At 36.7% G+C, this 19,346-nt stretch overlaps 2 protein-coding genes across 4 annotated transcripts; both read right to left on the bottom strand.

Annotated features, from left to right (window-relative positions):
• Positions 1–1,188: 1,188 nt before the first annotated feature.
• LOC122310569 lies at positions 1,189–15,497 on the bottom strand. 3 transcript variants are annotated; one of them, XM_043124552.1, is made up of 16 exons: positions 15,027–15,495; positions 14,769–14,888; positions 14,214–14,381; positions 13,870–14,097; positions 13,620–13,714; positions 12,243–12,327; positions 11,650–11,862; positions 9,573–9,632; positions 7,089–7,168; positions 5,630–5,955; positions 5,440–5,531; positions 5,222–5,351; positions 3,389–4,602; positions 2,987–3,297; positions 2,071–2,238; positions 1,189–1,764 (listed from the first exon to the last, which is right to left on the bottom strand). In XM_043124552.1, the coding sequence occupies exons 1-16, from the start codon at positions 15,303–15,305 to the stop codon at positions 1,638–1,640; spliced, it is 3,696 nt and encodes a 1,231-aa protein (XP_042980486.1). In that variant the 5' UTR covers positions 15,306–15,495; the 3' UTR covers positions 1,189–1,637. The 3 variants fall into 3 exon arrangements, with proteins under 3 accessions (XP_042980486.1, XP_042980487.1, XP_042980488.1); XM_043124553.1 differs by having other exon boundaries at positions 3,389–4,563; positions 15,027–15,494; XM_043124554.1 differs by lacking the exon at positions 1,189–1,764 and having other exon boundaries at positions 2,123–2,238; positions 3,087–3,297; positions 15,027–15,497.
• A 781-nt stretch (positions 15,498–16,278) lies between these two features.
• LOC122309612 (aspartic proteinase nepenthesin-1-like) lies at positions 16,279–17,994 on the bottom strand. The gene has a single exon (XM_043123144.1). It carries the CDS (start codon positions 17,950–17,952, stop codon positions 16,621–16,623), a length of 1,332 nt encoding a protein of 443 aa, XP_042979078.1. The 5' UTR covers positions 17,953–17,994; the 3' UTR covers positions 16,279–16,620.
• Positions 17,995–19,346: the final 1,352 nt, after the last annotated feature.

Here is a 19,346-nt window from a genome sequence, read left to right on the forward strand (position 1 = left end):
GCATGCGTATGCTGATAATAATAGTCTGAGAGACTGACGCACAGAGAGAGAGAGAGAGAGAGAGAGAGAGAGAGAGAGAGAGGAATTATTAGCATTCAGAAGCAGAAAGCTTCGCCTTCCTTGCATAACCGTGAAGCACTGGTATTGAGTAGCATCGATATACCAAAAACAGAACTACTCTCTGCTTTCCAATGGACCCCCCACATTCTGTGGATTTAGTATTTGAGGGTAATGCAATATATTATATACAGTCCATGCTATTCTCCTAGAAAAAACATGGAGATCACTATTAAAAAAAAAAAATTATATAGATTTTAGATTTATCTACTTTTTACCAAAAAAAAAAAAAAAAGTTTAAAACTGTAAATAATATTTATCTATTTGATTTAAGAATTAATTATAAATTTAATATTTAAATTTTTATTAATTTTTTTGTGTCAACTAACGTAGAAGTTTTCATGTATCAGTTGTGTATTTAAATTTCAACAAATACATTTATATTTTAAAAGAAAGAATTTGAAGCTTTTAGATTTCATGTCGTCTTAGGGTTTTTATTTTATTTTATTTTTATTATGATAAAGTGTAAGTTATTATGCCCAACATCCGGAAGATATTTTGAGTCTTGTTTTAGATAAGTAAATTAACCAATTCGGAAGGCCAATGCCAATGGATTGATTTCTTATATATTGATACACCTACTGATGTAAAAAGTAAATAAACCTAATTTCCCCAATGGCAGAAAAAAGATCAGTGCTTAATATTTGTATAACTGTTTCGAATTTCACAATAAGCATATTTATACACCAACTTATAATAGTACAACTCAATTTATATTTAGCCTGTTTTTTTTTTTTTTTAATCAAGACCTCATATCATCTGAGCTATAAAATTTTCATTTAGATAAAAAAAAATGACCTGAAAACTTTCATAATGATAAGGTCTTGATTCTTCAATCACATACCTCAAAAGGAGATTGTCTTGAAACCTCATATGCATTAAAAAATCTCAAACACTTTTCAAGACCTTAAAAGGAAATGAACTTGAGAAATGGTTATCATTTATACAATCAAATCCAAATAATGATGTACATAAATGGTTAATCCAGCTGCCAACCTGAATCAAGCATTTCCAGTAACATTATTTTAGTCAAACTTTTGAATAGAAGCTATACTAGGGAGCAGAGAGGAATAAGACAGCATGAACAATTTATGTATTTTATTATGACAATTAAGTTGGGATCTTTTTCTCTTTTTTCAGTTCGATAGCCGGTAGAGAAAAATGGGTGTCGAAAACTTGCATAATTTTATAAGATAATACAATTGTCATAATATGACTCTATAGGCTTCATAATGGGAGAAATGGAATGAATAAAATCATATCCCAGGTTAGCTCAAGTTAGCTACACCGGGAAATCCCTTTCATCAGGCAATGTATTATCCTTCCCCGTGGCTGTTGGGCCGTGGTATAAGGCTGCTCACTCTGAATATTTCCTCTAAAGTAAAGGGAATCAATCATATGGTGCTAATCCAAATAATTATGCCACATTTTTCTATAGCTCCACTGTCTGGCTAATGACCATATTATAATATCAACGAGGTTATTAACTCAGTTAGATTTCCTAGTTGTGAAGTTCTATCTCAATTACCATAGACTCTTTGGGTTGAAATCTTCCCAGGAAAGTCATCATATTGACCCAGCAACAGTATGTCTTCACGAGACAATGCCATTGAAACACTGCTCAAGTAGTGTCCAGCAACCCGTCCCCTGCATTGAAACATCATGCAACTAATTGAGCAGCCATTGCAACAGATGCACCAACACTTATAATAAAAGCTAGGTTAACATTACAAGTACAGTCATATTGGGCTTGGGGGTATGCTCCCCTCAGATCTAAGGTTCAAATCCCCTTAGATGCAAACAATCTGTAGGGGCTATCATACTGAGGGAAATTATCCAAAGTGCACTTGAGGAAAACTCCTTGCCGAGGGCATGTGCATCCTCGGGATTAGTTGGGACACTGTTCCCAGATACCCACTGCCAATAAAAAAAAAAAACACTACAAGCACATACCTCCGTCTTTTGGTCTTCTCAGTGCCTTCAGACAAACGGGAAGCTTCTGATCTTGAAATGCAACGCAATGAAGAAAGATACTCATAGAATCCGACATCTCTCACTGTCAAGTATGATCTTGCAGGAATTATGGACTGGATTATACCAAAAAGACTCGAATTGATTTCACTGCATTTCAGACATCAAAGCAAACGTTTATATCAACAAAAATACATGATACCAAAACCTGCTTGACTGAGTTAAAAGGAAAATGTCTAAAAGCTCCATTTTTAGGACAACTTTTAATTTGAACGAGTCAAATAACTGAGCAATCAATAACAGAAATGTATAGAAAAATTTTTCTCATGAACATATCACTTATGCTAGTTCATGTTCAGACCTTACATCAGCACCCCAAACTAATTAGAAGAATAGTTGTTGGATAGTCAATACAAAATACATACCTAATAGTTTCAATTTATTTCACATATATAGCAGCCAAACAAAAGACTGATTAAATGTCTACACCTTGGACAAAACTAGCAATGCAAATTTGCTTCATGAAAGGGTAGACAAATGTAAAACAGGTGGGACTGGGTGTCCCTGCTAGAATATAGAAGTTAAAAAAAAAAACATAAAAAAAGGTGGTTGGGGGGTGGGGTAAGGATGGTAAAGAACAAGACGGGAATGGGTGTCCCTGCTAAAATAGACGCTCCAATGTAGGCAGCAATATTGTCAGGATTCCCACTTAAAAAAAAAATGTTTTAACATTTCACATGTGTCCAGGGTTGGGTGTGAAGCAACTGTAAGATCTTTGACAAGCTTGTAAAAATTCCAGGAAACATTAACATGGATACATATTGTATACTGGTGTGCATACATGTACTTTGGAGGATGTATATGAAACAGGACTATACAAAGGGAGCTGAGTTAATACCTATTTGAAAAGTCACTTTTAGGTGGACCTGGAATCATCTTTAAATCCCTTGCAACATAAAATGTTCTACTTGTTCTCATATCCTGTCCAATTAATTTACCCAATGCCATCATATTAGTTGTGGAAGCCAACATCTCTGAGGGCAAATTGACACTGCTCTCACAAGCCATCTTTGATCCTACAGCAGCTATGTCTTTTGCATAAAAACAAAAACCATGCTGTGCAATTGATGATGTCATCTGTATTTGCTCATCACACCAGCTGAATGCATCTGATCCCTCAGAAGGGACTGTAGATGGTTCCAAAGAATCCTGCAAAAACACCCCATCACTGTAATGATCTACACATGCATAACCGAAGAAAGGTTTATAACTTCAATATATAGAGAAATAAAACACTTACTAACAATTGACAGTCAGAAAGCAAGAGGTCAACTTCTGATATCAGATTGCTCATAGCATAAGCAAGTTTAATACTTTCAATTGCATCTTCTTTTTCTAAGGCAACGTACTGCCTTAGATCTGTGTGGGAGCTACGGAGTTTTATCCATGACTCTTGTACTAAATCAGTCAACATGAACAACCTGGGCTTCTCTACAAATTTGGAGCCCCTATAGAAATCCATGCGACTGCATTCATCCATCACTTGATGACCTGTCGCCTCCACATTTTCATCCTGATAATCTTCCAGCTCCACTTCATGAGAAAATTCAGGATTTGCATCATAAGTATTTCCCTGCATCTCTGATCTTTTCCGTAATCTTCGCATAGGTTTATCAAGATTGTGTGCTACAACTGGTAACAGGGTCTGGATTGACTCACTGCTCACAGAAAATTCTAAGGTATTATCAACATGACCACAGGATACTGTTCTAGACAACAGCTCCGTCACATCACCCATCACACTTTCAGGAACATATGTTGACTCTGGCACACATGATACATCAAATGACTGGCATGTTTCATCATTTTGTATAGAATCCAGTCTTTCTGAGCGTTGATGACATGTTTCTTCCAAATATTTCACTCCAGAAAACAGCTTTTCAGTTAATGGACTTGAGCAGTTTTCAGTGAATGGATGATATGAGGGAGAGCTGCTGTTGACTCCTTGGGATCCTTTATTGTTAGCATCTTTATCCAAAACTACAGGATGCCCATCACTTAAATATTCATCTTCAGAATCAGAAGACAGCACCACATTAAGTTTCCTTCGAAAATTTTGCCGAGATGAAGTGATAGGGGTGCCTGAAGGGTTGCATAATCCACCAGATTGAGCTATGAATTCATTGCAATCTTGAACAGAGCCATTCCTGTCCAACATTTCTAACTTCCTGGTCTCTATACTGTGTGTTTCATTATCACATGCATCCAGATCTTCCTGTGTTTCCTTTCTGTCTTCCTCAACTACTTCCATTAAACTAGAATTTTCTTCCATCATTGATAGTGACTTGGTGATCTCCTTATCAATTAGCTCAGATAACGGAGAAGGGAATTCCCAGGGGATAATCTTAGGGAGTATCTGGTGGCCAGCCTCAACATCAAATAGCAGTGAACCATATGTTCTCTGAACCTCCCTATCTGGAGAGTTAAAAGGATTATGTGAAAAGCTCTGGTAAGCTGTAACAATAGACAATTGATACAAGAAATATACTTAAAATAAAAAAAAAATATGCACACAAACCACCAAACCAACTGGAAAAAGAGATCAAGGCGAAGATGATAATTATGGAACATTAATATCAGTGTTCAGATTTCAATGCTTCCCATACATAAAAAAAATAGGCTTATTCTAATCAGACAATTTCAACTAGCTTTAGCTGTAAATGCATGTAAACCCACATGATCCTTCCTCATACTTCAATGCACATTATGATAAATTGACCACATGTAAACCATGTGCAGTAGCTGAAAGTAGCATATATATATATATATATATATATATGTCATTGATGGCACGAAAACTTTCCAAATGCAGATGGTAGGCTATAGTTTTGCAGGCAGATTGACCGCATTCCAATTAATATTAGTTGCAAGGCTGTGTCATATTCCATGGGATTCTAACAAGTTCCAGATATGATAGAGAGGAAACAAAGATTATGTAGATTTCATAGTAACAATGGGATATAATGACAGAAGTTGTAAGTGATAATAATGTAGTAGAAACTATAGTGACCGTATAAAAAACAATAGCATGCATACAAATGCCACACAAGCATACATGTGTTGGGCAACTGACCTTCTCTAAATGTTTTACCCTGGCACCAGAACTGAAGATGCATAATGATTTTCCTAATATCACCATGACAAGACCCAACTAACCGCTCTAGTAATTGAGGTTGGATGTTGGCTCCTTCGGTAGCACAAACCTGAAATGCAAAACCGAATGAACTCAAAAGGAACACACAAATCCACAATGGGAAAGCTGAGTGGAAAAAAGGCCCTGCAAGTACATACCATATATACATGAGAAAGCAGCTCTTTCGACGGTGGCAATGTGAAATACACTTGTAGCCTGTCTAAATTGTCTGGCAGCACAGGATTGTTACCTACAATTAACAGAATGAGCGTAAAGAAGATAAATCCAAAAGCATAAATATTTCAAAGCGATGAGAAGACTATCTCGAGCAGTTAAGCTCCCTCTTACTATTGCTTGTCAATATCATGGGTCCCTTTGCCGTTTCTGCTATTTGTTGTATTGCAGCAATAAAACCACGATCTTCAAGAAAAACAATATCCACATCCTCAAATAGAATCAATGGCTTAACTTCAACTTGATCACAGGCAGTTCCATCCTCCTTGTACATGAAATTTCCTGAGGCTCCAATCTTGTGATGGGAAGTTTCCTCATCTGATAAGGGTACAACTTCAACAGCCTCAGTTTCAGAATCTTGTGATGCATTACCATTGGGTAGAGCCAGGGTAGATTTCACAATGGGTTTGTTCTGTGATTGAACAGGATGTCCCAGTGACCTAGGGAAAAAAAAATATAACATATAATACAGGTTAGATGATATATTTTCATGATGAATAATGTTTTATTTCTGTCCGATTTCTTTTTTTTTTATAAGTATTTCTGTCCGATTTCTTATTATTGATAAATACAGGGGCCAAAGCTATACCACGGGTAAGATTTTATAAGATTTCTACCAGTGGCAAAATATTACTTAAATCATGGTTTTTTGATGAGGAATTGTTCATACGCTGTGATCTAACCTAGAATTTACCAGAAGCAAACCCAGAAACCAGAAACTCCCATGGAGAGAAAAAAGCAGCAGTAACGTCTGAAATTGAAGAATTCTTGAGAATTTGATGGATACCATTGTGGATAGCACCCAAAAAGACTAGTGTTAGTTTCTCAGTTCATTCAGTCAGGTGTTTTATGACAAGTTTTAATGTACAAAGTTCCACCTCTGAATTTCTGCTTGTGATAGAACACATCCCCATAACTAGTCATTTTTATTTTTATTTTTATTTTTTATTTTTTATTTTTATAATTACATCCCCATAGCTAGTAATTTCAAGTGAAAGAGAGGATGATTTGGTCTTTAAAGGTAGATGAGAATTACAAAATTAGACGAAAAATGTTCAACAATGATTACTAATCCCAGAATGAGTTATAAAATATCAAGAACCCTGACAAATGCAAGTCCTAGTTCCTGACATGTAAGTTCAGTTTTTGTATACTTACTGTGTACTTGGCTTTGCCTTGTTACTTGTCTCAATAAATTTTTTATTCATAAAAAATAAATAGTAAATGTTTGCCATTTTAAAGCTCATTTGGAAAGGGCTTGACAAAAAAAGCTTCAAAGTGCAAGTGCTGCTTTATCACCACGTTTACAATTTAAGGAGATCCCCATTTTATTTTTCTCCCACATTTCTAATATTCTGCTGTACCATCTATGTTCTCATTCTTAACTAACAATTCACCTCTTTGTAAACTTGATGAACTTCTTTGAACACATGAAACAATAAAACTGTAGGATAATGTGTATACGAAATAGTAAGACATGCACTTGGTAAGTAAACCCAGATACAATCATCCTGGCTCAATAAAGTTGGAAGATAAAAATGTAGACATCGCAGCTAAAGATAAATTGACAAACCTTTTGAGCCGATGGGATTCTAGTGCCTCCCCAAACCGCTGCTTCACAAGAGCCCCATTCCGACATTCTGATGCACTTAACTAGTGAAATGACAGATAGGGCATCTTCAACTCACTTTTTTTTTATTAGTAAATAACAATTTTATTGAAATAGGGCATATTTGACTTTCACTTGAAAGGCTATTCTCATAATTTTCAAATATCAAAATCTGAAAGAACTAGCATTTGAATAGACTTTTGACAGTAAGTGAAAATGGTGAAGGAATCAGTTGTTGGTAGCAATATGGGGATATACAACAGAAAATGAAGAGGACTCAGCTGCTTGCTAGTTGTCGCAGACTTGTTGAAGCTTAGGTTCTAAAACAACTAAGAAAGTAAATCAGAGTTAAAAGCAAAAAGGCTACTTTTGCTATCCTTGAAACAGAATTCAATGATTTATTGTAGCACTGCTGCATTGATAGTTCTAATGATAGGCAGAATAAGCCCAATGACCTAAGTTAAATCTTTTGTGGCTTGCTTTTCTTTATACATGTGAGGAATGATAATTTCTTATATGGGGGAAACTAGAGTTTAAATTTACCATAAATGGGCTCTAACGCGAGCATCGTTTCCTAAAACTCTGCCACCTACCAACATCACGAAGATAGTTTCAAGAATCTAAAGATGTTAAACATTCCAAATCAGAAATGATTTCTTTAGAATTTAATCCAGCAGTAAAAAGCAGTTTCAAACTAGCCTATTATTAATTTATTAAGACAATAAGGCAGGCATGTGAATGACCAAATTTAAGTTCTTGTACACCATAAATTAACATGCACATGTTTAGTACCACTAGGGCTGTGCAACCCACCCAACCCTACCCATCCAAACCTATGAACCCAGCACAAACAGAGTACTGACCTGGTCACTTTGTCACTTTTTGCCAGAGTAGCATGTAAGATTGATTTAAAAAATTGCATATATTTCTGACAATATCACGATTACTTATAAATAAAAAAAATGCATAACCCAATGGGTTGGTTCAGTCTTAGTGTTGGCCTATTTATAAATGATCAAAATGCAGCCTGAACCAGTAAAATATAATTTGGAAAATAATATTCATATTTAAATGACTGCTAGCAATATTGGGCACTCATATGAACTTGCACAAACCTGATACTCGCTAAAATAAATCAATCCCAAACTCCCAATTTCATAAATTCTCTTCCTACGTCCCTCTCCCCTCCCTCTTCCTCTCCCACTCAAGCCACACCCATTCTCATAGTCTTTAACCCCCTCTCTCTCCTCCCTTCTACCTATCAAGCCTCACTCCATCCATCACCACTACAATAATACCCAGTCACTCCCACTCTACTTACCTGCCACAAATTCCCAATTTGATCTGTCCACTTTAAACTGAGAAAAAATGTAAACCAACCAACCTGCCTGAGTGAGAAATTACCACTAGCCTTGACCTGGAAAAATCTGGCTCGTGATGGCCTATCTGTGGCATTCTCACTGCTTAATCTGCTCCTTCCCCTTCTCTTTCTCCTCCTTCATTCTGTCATGGTTTTTTTTTTTTTGGGGGGGGGGGGGGGGGGGGGGATGCGCGGCGCTAATGCTGCTGCAACCATCACCATAGCCACGAATTTGTGGGGTATGGAGCTGTGGTTGGAGGGTTGGGGGTGTTTAGGATTGAGATTTCCAGATAAGTTACTCACAAGCCTCAAAGCTTGTTGTTGTTCCTAAACAGCCCGTTGCTTAATTTTGCTTTAATTTGGCATCAATTAGGGATTTTTCAATCTGACAAAGTCAGGTCGGTATCAATTCTGACCGAAAGCCAACCGAACTGACTTGTGCACACTAGTAAGTATGGCATGGTCCACCAGAATATGCATATGATGAGGAAGATTGCAAGAACAGATATTGATGTAAGACCTTCCTTTTATGTAGTAAAATTTATTGAAAATACAGGAACTTGAGTACATGCAAGGGAAAAATAGTTTTCTTCAAAAAAGTCAGCAACTACAACTTAATGTTTCACAAAATGTTTTAGAAAATGGCAAACAGAGCAAAAATCCAGTGAAAGAGCATGCTTAAGTTTGTTCTAGGTAAACTGAACAACCTCCAAAATACTTCTGCACCTATCCAATCCAATAGACTACATCATGCAAAGTGCTAGAGCTTTCCAAATATGTATTTTGATTCCTCCCATTGGCATCCAAAAGAATTTCCATCATGTATTGGTTCAAATGATGTGTGGTCTTATGTAGTATCAATGATACCCTTTATTTTTAACAATGCATCCCAGCATCTTGCCCTTCCTATTTGCACTTATACATACACTTTTTTTTTTTTATAGGTAAAAGAAGTTTTATTGATCCACGTAAATAGGCAAAGCCCGAGTACACAGGAAGTACTTACACATACACATACTAGAATAGCTAAAATCAATCTTTGAACAGTTGAAATAGTTTAACAACAAAACATACAGTATCATTACTACCTCCAAGACCTCAAACCCTTGCTCTTGCGCACAAGCATAGATGGCTGCAGACTTCCCACTCTGCAACACATGAGACACAACTTAACCACCCATATAAAACAAAGTGTTTGTGGAGAACTACTATGCAGTTTGACATGATTTATGTAATACTCCCCCATGCAATAGCATATCCTTCTTAAACATTACAAAAAAGAGGTCTATTTGTAAATTATGCAAATTTGCAAACATTATAGAATAAGTCTCGAGTTTCATTGAAAAGCCACTAAAGGGTTAATTAACAGTAAAGCATATTGACAAGAGCATAAAATAAAACCTAATACCAGTCCAAAGGCAAGGTAGTGCAAACTAATTTTTTTTTTTTTATTGGTAAAAAAATTTTTATTGATCAAAAGAGTAGGCTAGAGACCAAGTATACGGAACATGTACAAGAGCAACACCTAAGCGTACTAGTTTAGTTATACAAGGAATAGTGCAAACTAACTGAAAACACTGCATTTGATTTTCTCCTTAACTACTTGCAGATGCAAGGAAGTTCAATACTAAATTCTAGAACAAATTCCTTCCAATGATTCCTAAAAGAAGAAAACAGTACGGCACATGCAGTGGCTTCCATCAAAGAGAATTCTCTAATCAGTGATATCCATATTATTAGCCATCACACCCGAAAAGGAGTCATTAAGGCCTGGTTTGGATAGCAAATCCTCCCAACTCATCACATCTCGTCTCTTCTTATCCCATCTCATCTCATCCCTTTTTCTCTCTCCTTTCCCAAAACCCCATAAAACATATTAACTCAAACCATCTCACTACTATTCACAGACCATTTCACTACTATTCATAGATCATCTCATCTCACTAACCAAACAAGCCCTAAATCCCCTGGATAAAGAAGAAGCATGCCCAACAGATCATCACGTGTGTCAAGTCTGCCAACTCAACAGAATCATACACATTCTCTCAACATGTTTATAATATTTTTCCTACATAGCCGCACTGGGTTCTACATTTATAGCATCTTGCTGACACCATTTAAGAGTACTGAACACATATACAGACAAAAGAAATGAGAAACTCACTACCCAAAAAGTTTCTCATCTGAAAATCGTCTCACATGAACAAATTTTTTTCCCAGAAAATTGGAATGAAAATTAATGTTTTATGAAAACTGAGTAATTACGTTTTCTTTGATGGTGTGGAACCTCACCAAGCAAGGCTCTTCAAACCCACCTCTGAGGAGTAAAACCCCAGATAACAACCTTTCTCACCAGAACTGTATATGAGGTAATCTAGGGAACCTAAGATGTCTAAGTTTACAGCTCATCCCATGTCCGCCCTTTGACCACTAGACTGCACATTGACAGGTTAACTTTAAAGAACTACACAGATGAGTCTTATCTCTTATCTACAAAGTTCCAAGACTAATCAAACTATTTGTGAGCATAACGGCATGAGATTGTTGGGTAGTTATTTTGTATATCAATAGGATCCTTTTTCTTTAAAGGTAACGACAATTTTAGGCTGGTTGTCAACCTACAGCAAAGCTACACCTTTATCTGGGCTTCAAATAACCAACCCATGGTCAAAATAAAGGCTTCGTTGATCTGAGTTGAGTTATTTCGTCTTCAAGACCTGGATAAAACTATCTTTCTAAAATTTCCTTGATGACAAGGACACCTGAGACTATGCAAGTGCAACATGTCTTTAACCCAGTTAAACCCCAGATCCTTGTAACGTGTCCCCGTCACACATTAGGTAAATTATTGGCTTTTCATCAATGGGACATGGGCGACTACTTTCTAGAATTGAAAAGTAAGAAAAGATGAGAATATCAAGTGAACCACATACAAGGAAACAGTGTTACTAGCCTTCAAATCAATATTACCAAGAGAACCCACCAACATATAGCCAAAACTAAAACCAATTTGGATGCATCTTGGTATCATAAAGGAAATAAGGTTCTAGATGAATGTGATTATGATGGTTCTATATGTACTTAAAATACAGAAATCATAAAAATTTACAATCTTTATGTAAATCAAGCATAAGTTGTGCTAAAAAGAAATATATCTATGTATACCCCAACTGGCCCTGTAACTAAGAGAACATTCTTTAGAGTATCCTCTTCATCTATGTCTTCTGAATCAGAGTCCTTGTAAGAACAGTAATAGTCATCATCTTCCATGCCACGTTGACCACTAACAGTCTCATCTTTGCTGGTGTGAGAGCCTTTTGCACGCCAAAGCCGTAGCCAATCACTCAAAAACCTCACAGCTTCATCATTACCACATACCTACCGGACAGCCAGGAAAACATAATTGTTAAAAGTGAAAGTCTATCATCTCATAAAAGACAAGATAAAAGAGAAAGATGCCAATCTACTTAGGATCATATTTTTATTATAAGTTAAAGATTCATTGATACGATAGATGGGTGACAATTTCCTCATCTACAGGAAATTATACAAGAGAAACACCTAGCCATTAAATGGAAAGAGTTCCAAAAATTCTGGAACTAAAGCAACAATGTACAGTCATCCAGTGATACAAAGTTTGGAGGAAGAAAGTCAAAAGATCCACCACAGTCTTCTTACAATCTTTGAAGCAAAGGTCATCTCTCTCCAAATGATTCATAAATTCAATATGAAGAAGATACAGATTCAAGATAACTCACCTCCATGGCCTTCTTGGGCTTGTACTTAGATGTCCATAAACTATCCTCAAGCTGATTATCAGAACCAGTATAGTATGATATCATCCTGCAATTGCAGTGTAAATGAAATCGATTTTTTTTTTTTGGGGGGGGGGGGGGGGGGGGGGGGGATGAAATGGATATCAATATACAGCAATTCCATCTAAAAATTATGTACAAATGGTTAGAAAACTCTTACGCCCTAAGGGTTAATGAGTTGGTTAGAGAAATGATAATGTCATTCGTTTCCATTATGCACTTATAAAAAAAAAAAAAAATCATTTCCATTATGTTAAGTTGATCAAGCAAGTGAAATTGGGAAATAATAGTTAAAAAGGAGAGAAGTAATGATGAAACTGTTAAAGACCCAACCATTGATCCAAAAACCCTAGGACTGTTGAATACTAATTTGGTTAAACTGTTAACCTTCAAGATCATAACATTCCACCACACTTCCTAATTTGACGTCCACAGCAGCCCACTCTATCAACGTTGACCCGGTGGTAGCCCTTTCCCTTTTGGTGGCTTCATTCATCTATTATTATTCAATAACTTAACACTATACTCATACATAGTACCAAGACATTTTAATCCAGTCTATAAATTACCCCTTCCGCGACTTGAATCGTGATGTTGAACTTGTCTCTGATACCACTTGTTAAAGACCCAACCATTGATCCAAAAGTCCTAGGACTGTTAACATGATACTAATATGGTTAAACCTTTAACCTTTGGGATCATAACAGGAACCTTCAAAGACAAGAACAAATGACAGCACTTAATTCCAATGCCTCCTTGAAGTGGTAGAATAAACACTTGAGTATACTTAATAATGAAATATCTCATTACTAATGGTAGTAATGAAAAATCTGTGAAGACTACAGCAGCTTTAGCAGCATGTTTTTTTTTTTTTTTAACAAGTAACAATACTGCTTTTATCGAAATGCACTTGGGGCTCAACCCAAGTTTAGCTGCATTTGCAATACACTTTAGCAGAATTTGCAACAATCAACAATTATAAAATTCAATAAATTTGAATTAACATAAAAAAATATGGATTGAAAATTCCACGCATATATAAACTAGAGATTAAGCATATATATGTATATATATTTTATGACGGAACCACCCCATGGCAGAGCCCTTAGGACTCATCCACAGAACCTAAACCCCGGGGAGACAAGCACAGCAACCCACCACCATGGCCTCCCACTTAAATCGTAGTTTGATCCCAAGGGGAATTGAACCTGTGACATGGGGCTCATGCATACAAGTTTGCCCTTACCACTTGAGCAACCCAGGGGTGGGTGAGATTAAGCATATATAGAGTCCATGCAGAATAGGGTATAAATTTTTTACCTCTCCTGAAGAAATCTACTTTGCTGCTCAATATCTGATTTTCTTAGACAGCCCATATGCCTAAAAAATAAACCAACTCTATCCAACTCATGGTCCTGACAGTAATTCATACAGATGACAAAAAAAATCACTACATAATATTTAGAGCCACTAGATAAACAATTCAGAAATGGTGAAAACTAATTCTTTGCAGAAAATAAGTGATTAAAAGACAGAGCAGGTAGATAGAGATTAGTGATGCACTGCATACCACTTCAGGTGAATGTTCTTGTTGACTAACATGCTGATCAGAAGAGACTTCATTCTGTAAGATTGATCCATCGCAGGGATGTATAAAGATGGGAAGCTTATCAATATGTAAGCACTCAACAGAGCCTTCATAAACTGACGAAGATTTGTTTTCTAGACCATGATTGGCATTACTAAAGGTGTCCTCGCAAAGTGCCCAGTTTCTCCAGTCAGTATGCGTTGTATCTTCCTGCAAAGCAGAAATTTTAAGTTTCACCTTATGTGAGTGGACGTTTAGACATTATTATTTAGTAAGTGATGCAATTGTTCTATTTAGGTAAAATAATTAACTTGGAAGTCCCATACTTGAGTCGTTTCAAATATGTGAATTGGGCCACACGTAATTCCTTTATCCCTTCTCTCAAACAAGCAACAACTACCCTCCACCTCAGTCACCTCTTGATTACTCTTACCCGCTTTCCAAGATGAGAAAAAAGGATGCATTTGCTTCCCTGCAAACATCCGTGAATTTTCCTGATCAAACACAGAAGAAAGACATTTAGAGCTACACATTAAACATTATAGGTCACAGACATGAAGCAAAACAATCCCAAGTGACAATGAATTAAAAGATTCAAGCCAAAAATTTTTGTGTAGCCAAAATTTCCAAGATCAACACAAATAAACAAAGAAGTGAAAATAACTCGACTGCTAAGCAGTTTATATTCTTTACATGGTATTTTATCTTCTGCTTTTGGATAACTAATTCATGATTGATTTATAGCACGAGTTAAAAAAACCACATGATGACAAAGACCATATCTAACGACCAAGATCCTAAAATATGAGCTGAATCCGCCTATCAAAACAAAATTGGGAACAATATAAATATAAAACATGACATAACGCAAGGTCACTGACCTCAGCTGACATCTTTGCCTCTAACCGCAGATCAGGCACTGGCGGCGATGCATCTTCACACTTTTTTAAATTAGTCAATGTTTTCTTAGGTGTAGTATTCACCGGCCGTTTCTCCTTCATCTGCGAAAAAATATTTTCAGTAACCAGGCAGAGCATTAGACGCACAAAAAACAAGCACTTTGCTAGGATTTATCACACTTGATTTGCAATAATTAGTAGCAGCAGGACATTATGCATACAAATATCCACATAATTCACCTTCTTAGGAGCTATATGTTGAGGCATTGCTTTCCCTTTGGGCTTCCTCTTCTTCTTGCTTTGACTCCCACTGTATTCCTCGTCCTCACCGCCCTCATCATCGCAACAAACCTTCTCACCATTCTGATCGCCGTTCTCTTCGTGTTCTAGGGGCTTCTGCGGGAACAGCGTGGACTGAACCAACCTCCGGCGAACACAGCGCCGCACAGGTGACCGGGAATCGCCGGGGCTAAGCTCCATCGCAGCCACTGGCTCGTCTTTATCATCCAATTTGTCCATTAAAAATGCGGAGGATGGTTTTGAATGGCTGGTGAGCTAGGATTTGAGGAATTGGAAATTAGGGTTTTAGGGAAGCAATTGGGGATTTTGGAGAGAGTTTGTAACGGGACCTAATCTACAGCGTGGGAAACAGATCAGGAAGCACGACGAAAAGAGGTAGAGAGTGAATACGGAGGGAGCTGATGTTGTTCCCGCCTTTGGAAGTCTTTTTATTTATTTTTATTTTTTATTTTTTACTATTTGGGAGAGTCCAATCTTTTTATACTTTTCACAGATAATGTGTATTTACAATCTTTAAATATGTAAATATTATATAATTTTTTGAAAAAAACAAATAAATACAGTAGTTGCTTAATAAAAATTAATTTTGTAATAATAATTTTTTTAAAATAATTATGGATACTTTGTACACTTTACAACTATAGTTTATTTAATGAAAAGTGTTTCAACGATATAAAATTTTTATAAAAATAAATTTATAAATTAATATGACTTTACGTGATCGGTTAGATTTATTTTATAATAAAAATAATTTTTTGATTTACTACACAATTAATATCAGTTTATGTAATTAGTTTTGTTAAATTATTTTATGTCTGTGTTTTGGGTTCGCGTAAACAATTTAATTCCATTTTGTGCAAATTGCCTTTTCTTTTGATCCACTTTAGACCGTTTGCATTGTGTTCAGTGTCATTTCCTAGATATCATGAATCATGATGAAATTGGACTTTTTCTGGAATATGATGCTCTGCATATTATATTACCCTTGTTTTGTTAGATGAAATATTATCATCTTACTTCTGACCAAAAGAAACAAGAGCTTATAGTTTTCACTTTTGGGCCTTTTTCTTTTTCTTTTTCTTTTTCTTTTTTTTATTTTTATTTTTATTTTTATGAACTGTTTGTGGGTCTTCGGGCAATTAAGGTGAAAACAATTTACTTGAGGAAATGAACTACTCAATAGAAAATTATAGATCAAAATAGCCTCAAGTTCTTACTCAAAGCAAAGGGTGCCATACATTGCTTCACTCATTAGACATTCATGGCTCATCTTCATCGCATGAGCATTACACGCTTGTAGTCTTACGACTTATCATCGATAAAAAAACCAAAACGTAAAAAAAAGACAAAAATCTTAGAACTAGGCGATTGATTTGGGATTGGAGGAAAGAATATTTTTGGTTTACCCAAGCAACAACTTTTCTCTATGCACACAGGCAACTTATTTGAAAAAAAACAAAAACAAAAACAAAACCTTGTTGAAACAGCAGCATACGGCATGCAGAAATCGATCGACACATGATGCGGCAACAACCTACAGTTTACCGCAATCAGTGGGAATAAATGACATGGTCTTCTGTTCGAGGTTATGGATAACCAACATATTCTGTTGTTGAATGTTCCCAAAGGTTGAAAAACTACCTGCCGGGGCCATAGCCAAGCATGCCAACCCCATCTTCTCGTCCACAATCATGTAGTTCTCTGGAGGCAGGGCCAAATCTAGCCCCTCGAAATGAAATGTCAGTTCAGGGACTTCAATCTGTTTAGCACGTCCATTTGGAATCTCAAAGCAAAGATCCAATCCAGAATTGTCTGAGCCCGACAATGCAAGTTTCGTTTCTGCCAAAAAATATCTCCTCAGCACATTGTAGGCCTCTTCGGTTAAAAGAGTGACTGTGGTTCCGGAATCCACGATTAAGCCCCCACTTCCATCGCTGGTTAACTGGAACCACGATGGCGGAATGGGCAGGCGATTTCGGCCCACACTGATGCCTACAAGAGATATGTAGTAGAATGTCGGTAGAACTGGGTTTTGTAGCAATGGGGTGGTACTAGCATTCGAGACTTGCACGCTGGATGGTGCAGATCCGATAAAAAGACTGCTGCTGCCATTGGTGCCGCCGATCGACGTTAAGCAATAAGAGAATTGTCGTGTATGAAGTTGTGACACCAGGGACAAAGGTCCACGACCGAGTCCCACTATCCCTGCACCATCGTTCAACCCCGGGCCCCCGTTGTTCACCCCACACCCAAATCCTAGATCTGGGACAGAAGATTCGCTGTCAGACCCTCCAAAGTTGAAAGTCTCCGTCGCTAGAAACCCTTCTGTCGACGTTCCGTCCCCGTAGGAATTGGAGTACAGACAGCTACTCCCACACTTTGTATCGGCCCATTTCTTGCACAATGGACTAGAGCAGCTGACATTGGCAAAGGAAGAAGATTGCGCAGGGTCAAAAATTGGGGTCGGTTGCTTGAAACATGCCGTGCATGGCTTGCACTGTGTCCATATCAGGTCACTACCTGTGTCCATTATCGCAAGGAAAGGCACAGGCGGGGTCCCAATTGACAAGCCCATGCGAAACTCTCCGTCACCGCCCTCAACCGGCGTTCGGAGGCCACTGGAGGCTTGCGTGCTCATCAGCAATCCGTTAAGAAATTGGCGGTGTCGTTGCTTCCCACGTTGGATAGATCGTTTGATGATTTGCAGCGGGGAAAGATCATCTCGGTCGGCATCGATGTGTGTCAGTGTGACGCGCAAGGAATTAGTACTTCCTTGCGAGGAACATATGCATAGCAATGATGAAACTAGTAATAATATTACAAGTAGCGAAGAGGTTGCGGAATCTGCCATTGATGTATTTTGCATGCACCTTCGGGAGGGGTAATGACATCGATGAATTGAAAGTGAGAGTTTATAGTGGCGCAAAGGGAGGCATCGTCGCCATTATCGGGGATTTTAGCGGTTGGTTAGGTTCAATGCAGAGGAGCATGACGCGGAGAACAACCTCCGGGTTTAAAAATAGTTGTCTAGTTAAACCCTGTACTCCATTCAGGACCCACCGATTGTTCGTGCGTTTCATAACGTCGACACTAATTAAAGACTCTGAACAAAACGAGAGGCATTTTGTGCCTGAAGAATCTGTGCCACAAATAGAGGAAATTAGAAGCAGCGACAGCTAGGGGGTTGCAAGGTGTGAGAAAATAGGCCGATAATCTTGCATTATGAGATCAAAATCTTCGACCATGGGAACCATTCTTCTTGTTGATATTTTTTTATGAGAAAAGATATTTGTAATCCTAATTGCTACGCAATCGATTTAAAAAAATAAATAAAATATGAGACTCACATAAAAAAAAATTAATTTATTAATAATAAATTCTAATTTTTTTCAAAATGATTATACGATGTTTATGCACTTCACGATTATACGTAGAAATACTTAGCACGTTCCACAAATGTTGTTCCCATTTATGCGTTAATCATGCAAATTAAACGTTGTTAAATATCAAGTTAGTTGGCTTTAGGAGTGGTTTGGATGGTGAGTAAGGATGAAATAAGTGGAGATAAAAGTTGAATAAAATATTATTAAAATCTTATTTTTTAATATTATTATTTTATAATTTAAATAAATTAAATTATTTATTATTTTTCTATAAAAATATTAAAAAATTATAATAATTAAATGAGATGAGATATATTTTATATCTGAAACAACATCCTTTTTGTGCTAGAGCTTATCAGGAGATCTAATCTCTGCTGTGTATTCGAAAAGAAAATTCTCTGTGAAGAATCAATAAGGGCAAGAATAAATTTAAAAGAAGAGTTTTGCTACATACAAGCACAGTTGTGCACTAATCTGTGTACCAACACTGATTTATTCATACTTAAAATTTAAATTAACACCGTTTTCAATAAAATCTACTTTTTGACCAATCACATCACATTAGTGCACAGATTAGTGCACAACTATGCTTGCAACTATATTTTTCCTTAAAAGAAATGGAGGCACTATAGCCATCGCTGCGAGCTACCGCTAGTTATATTTGTGTGTGTGTTTTTTGACTTTTTTTTTTTTACATGTATTTTTTTAATACTTTTAAATATTTTTTTTAAAAAAATTCGCAAAATTATTAAAAAATACTTCTTTAACCATGAAATAAAAATAAAAACAAAAAAATAAAAATTCCCAGCTATAGCTCCCAGGGACCTACCAACGGTGGGAATAACATTATTCTAAAAGAAATGATATTTACTTCGTG

This window comes from Carya illinoinensis, chromosome 5 (genome assembly GCF_018687715.1).
Source record: "Carya illinoinensis cultivar Pawnee chromosome 5, C.illinoinensisPawnee_v1, whole genome shotgun sequence".
NCBI classification, from domain to species: Eukaryota; Viridiplantae; Streptophyta; class Magnoliopsida; order Fagales; family Juglandaceae; genus Carya; species Carya illinoinensis.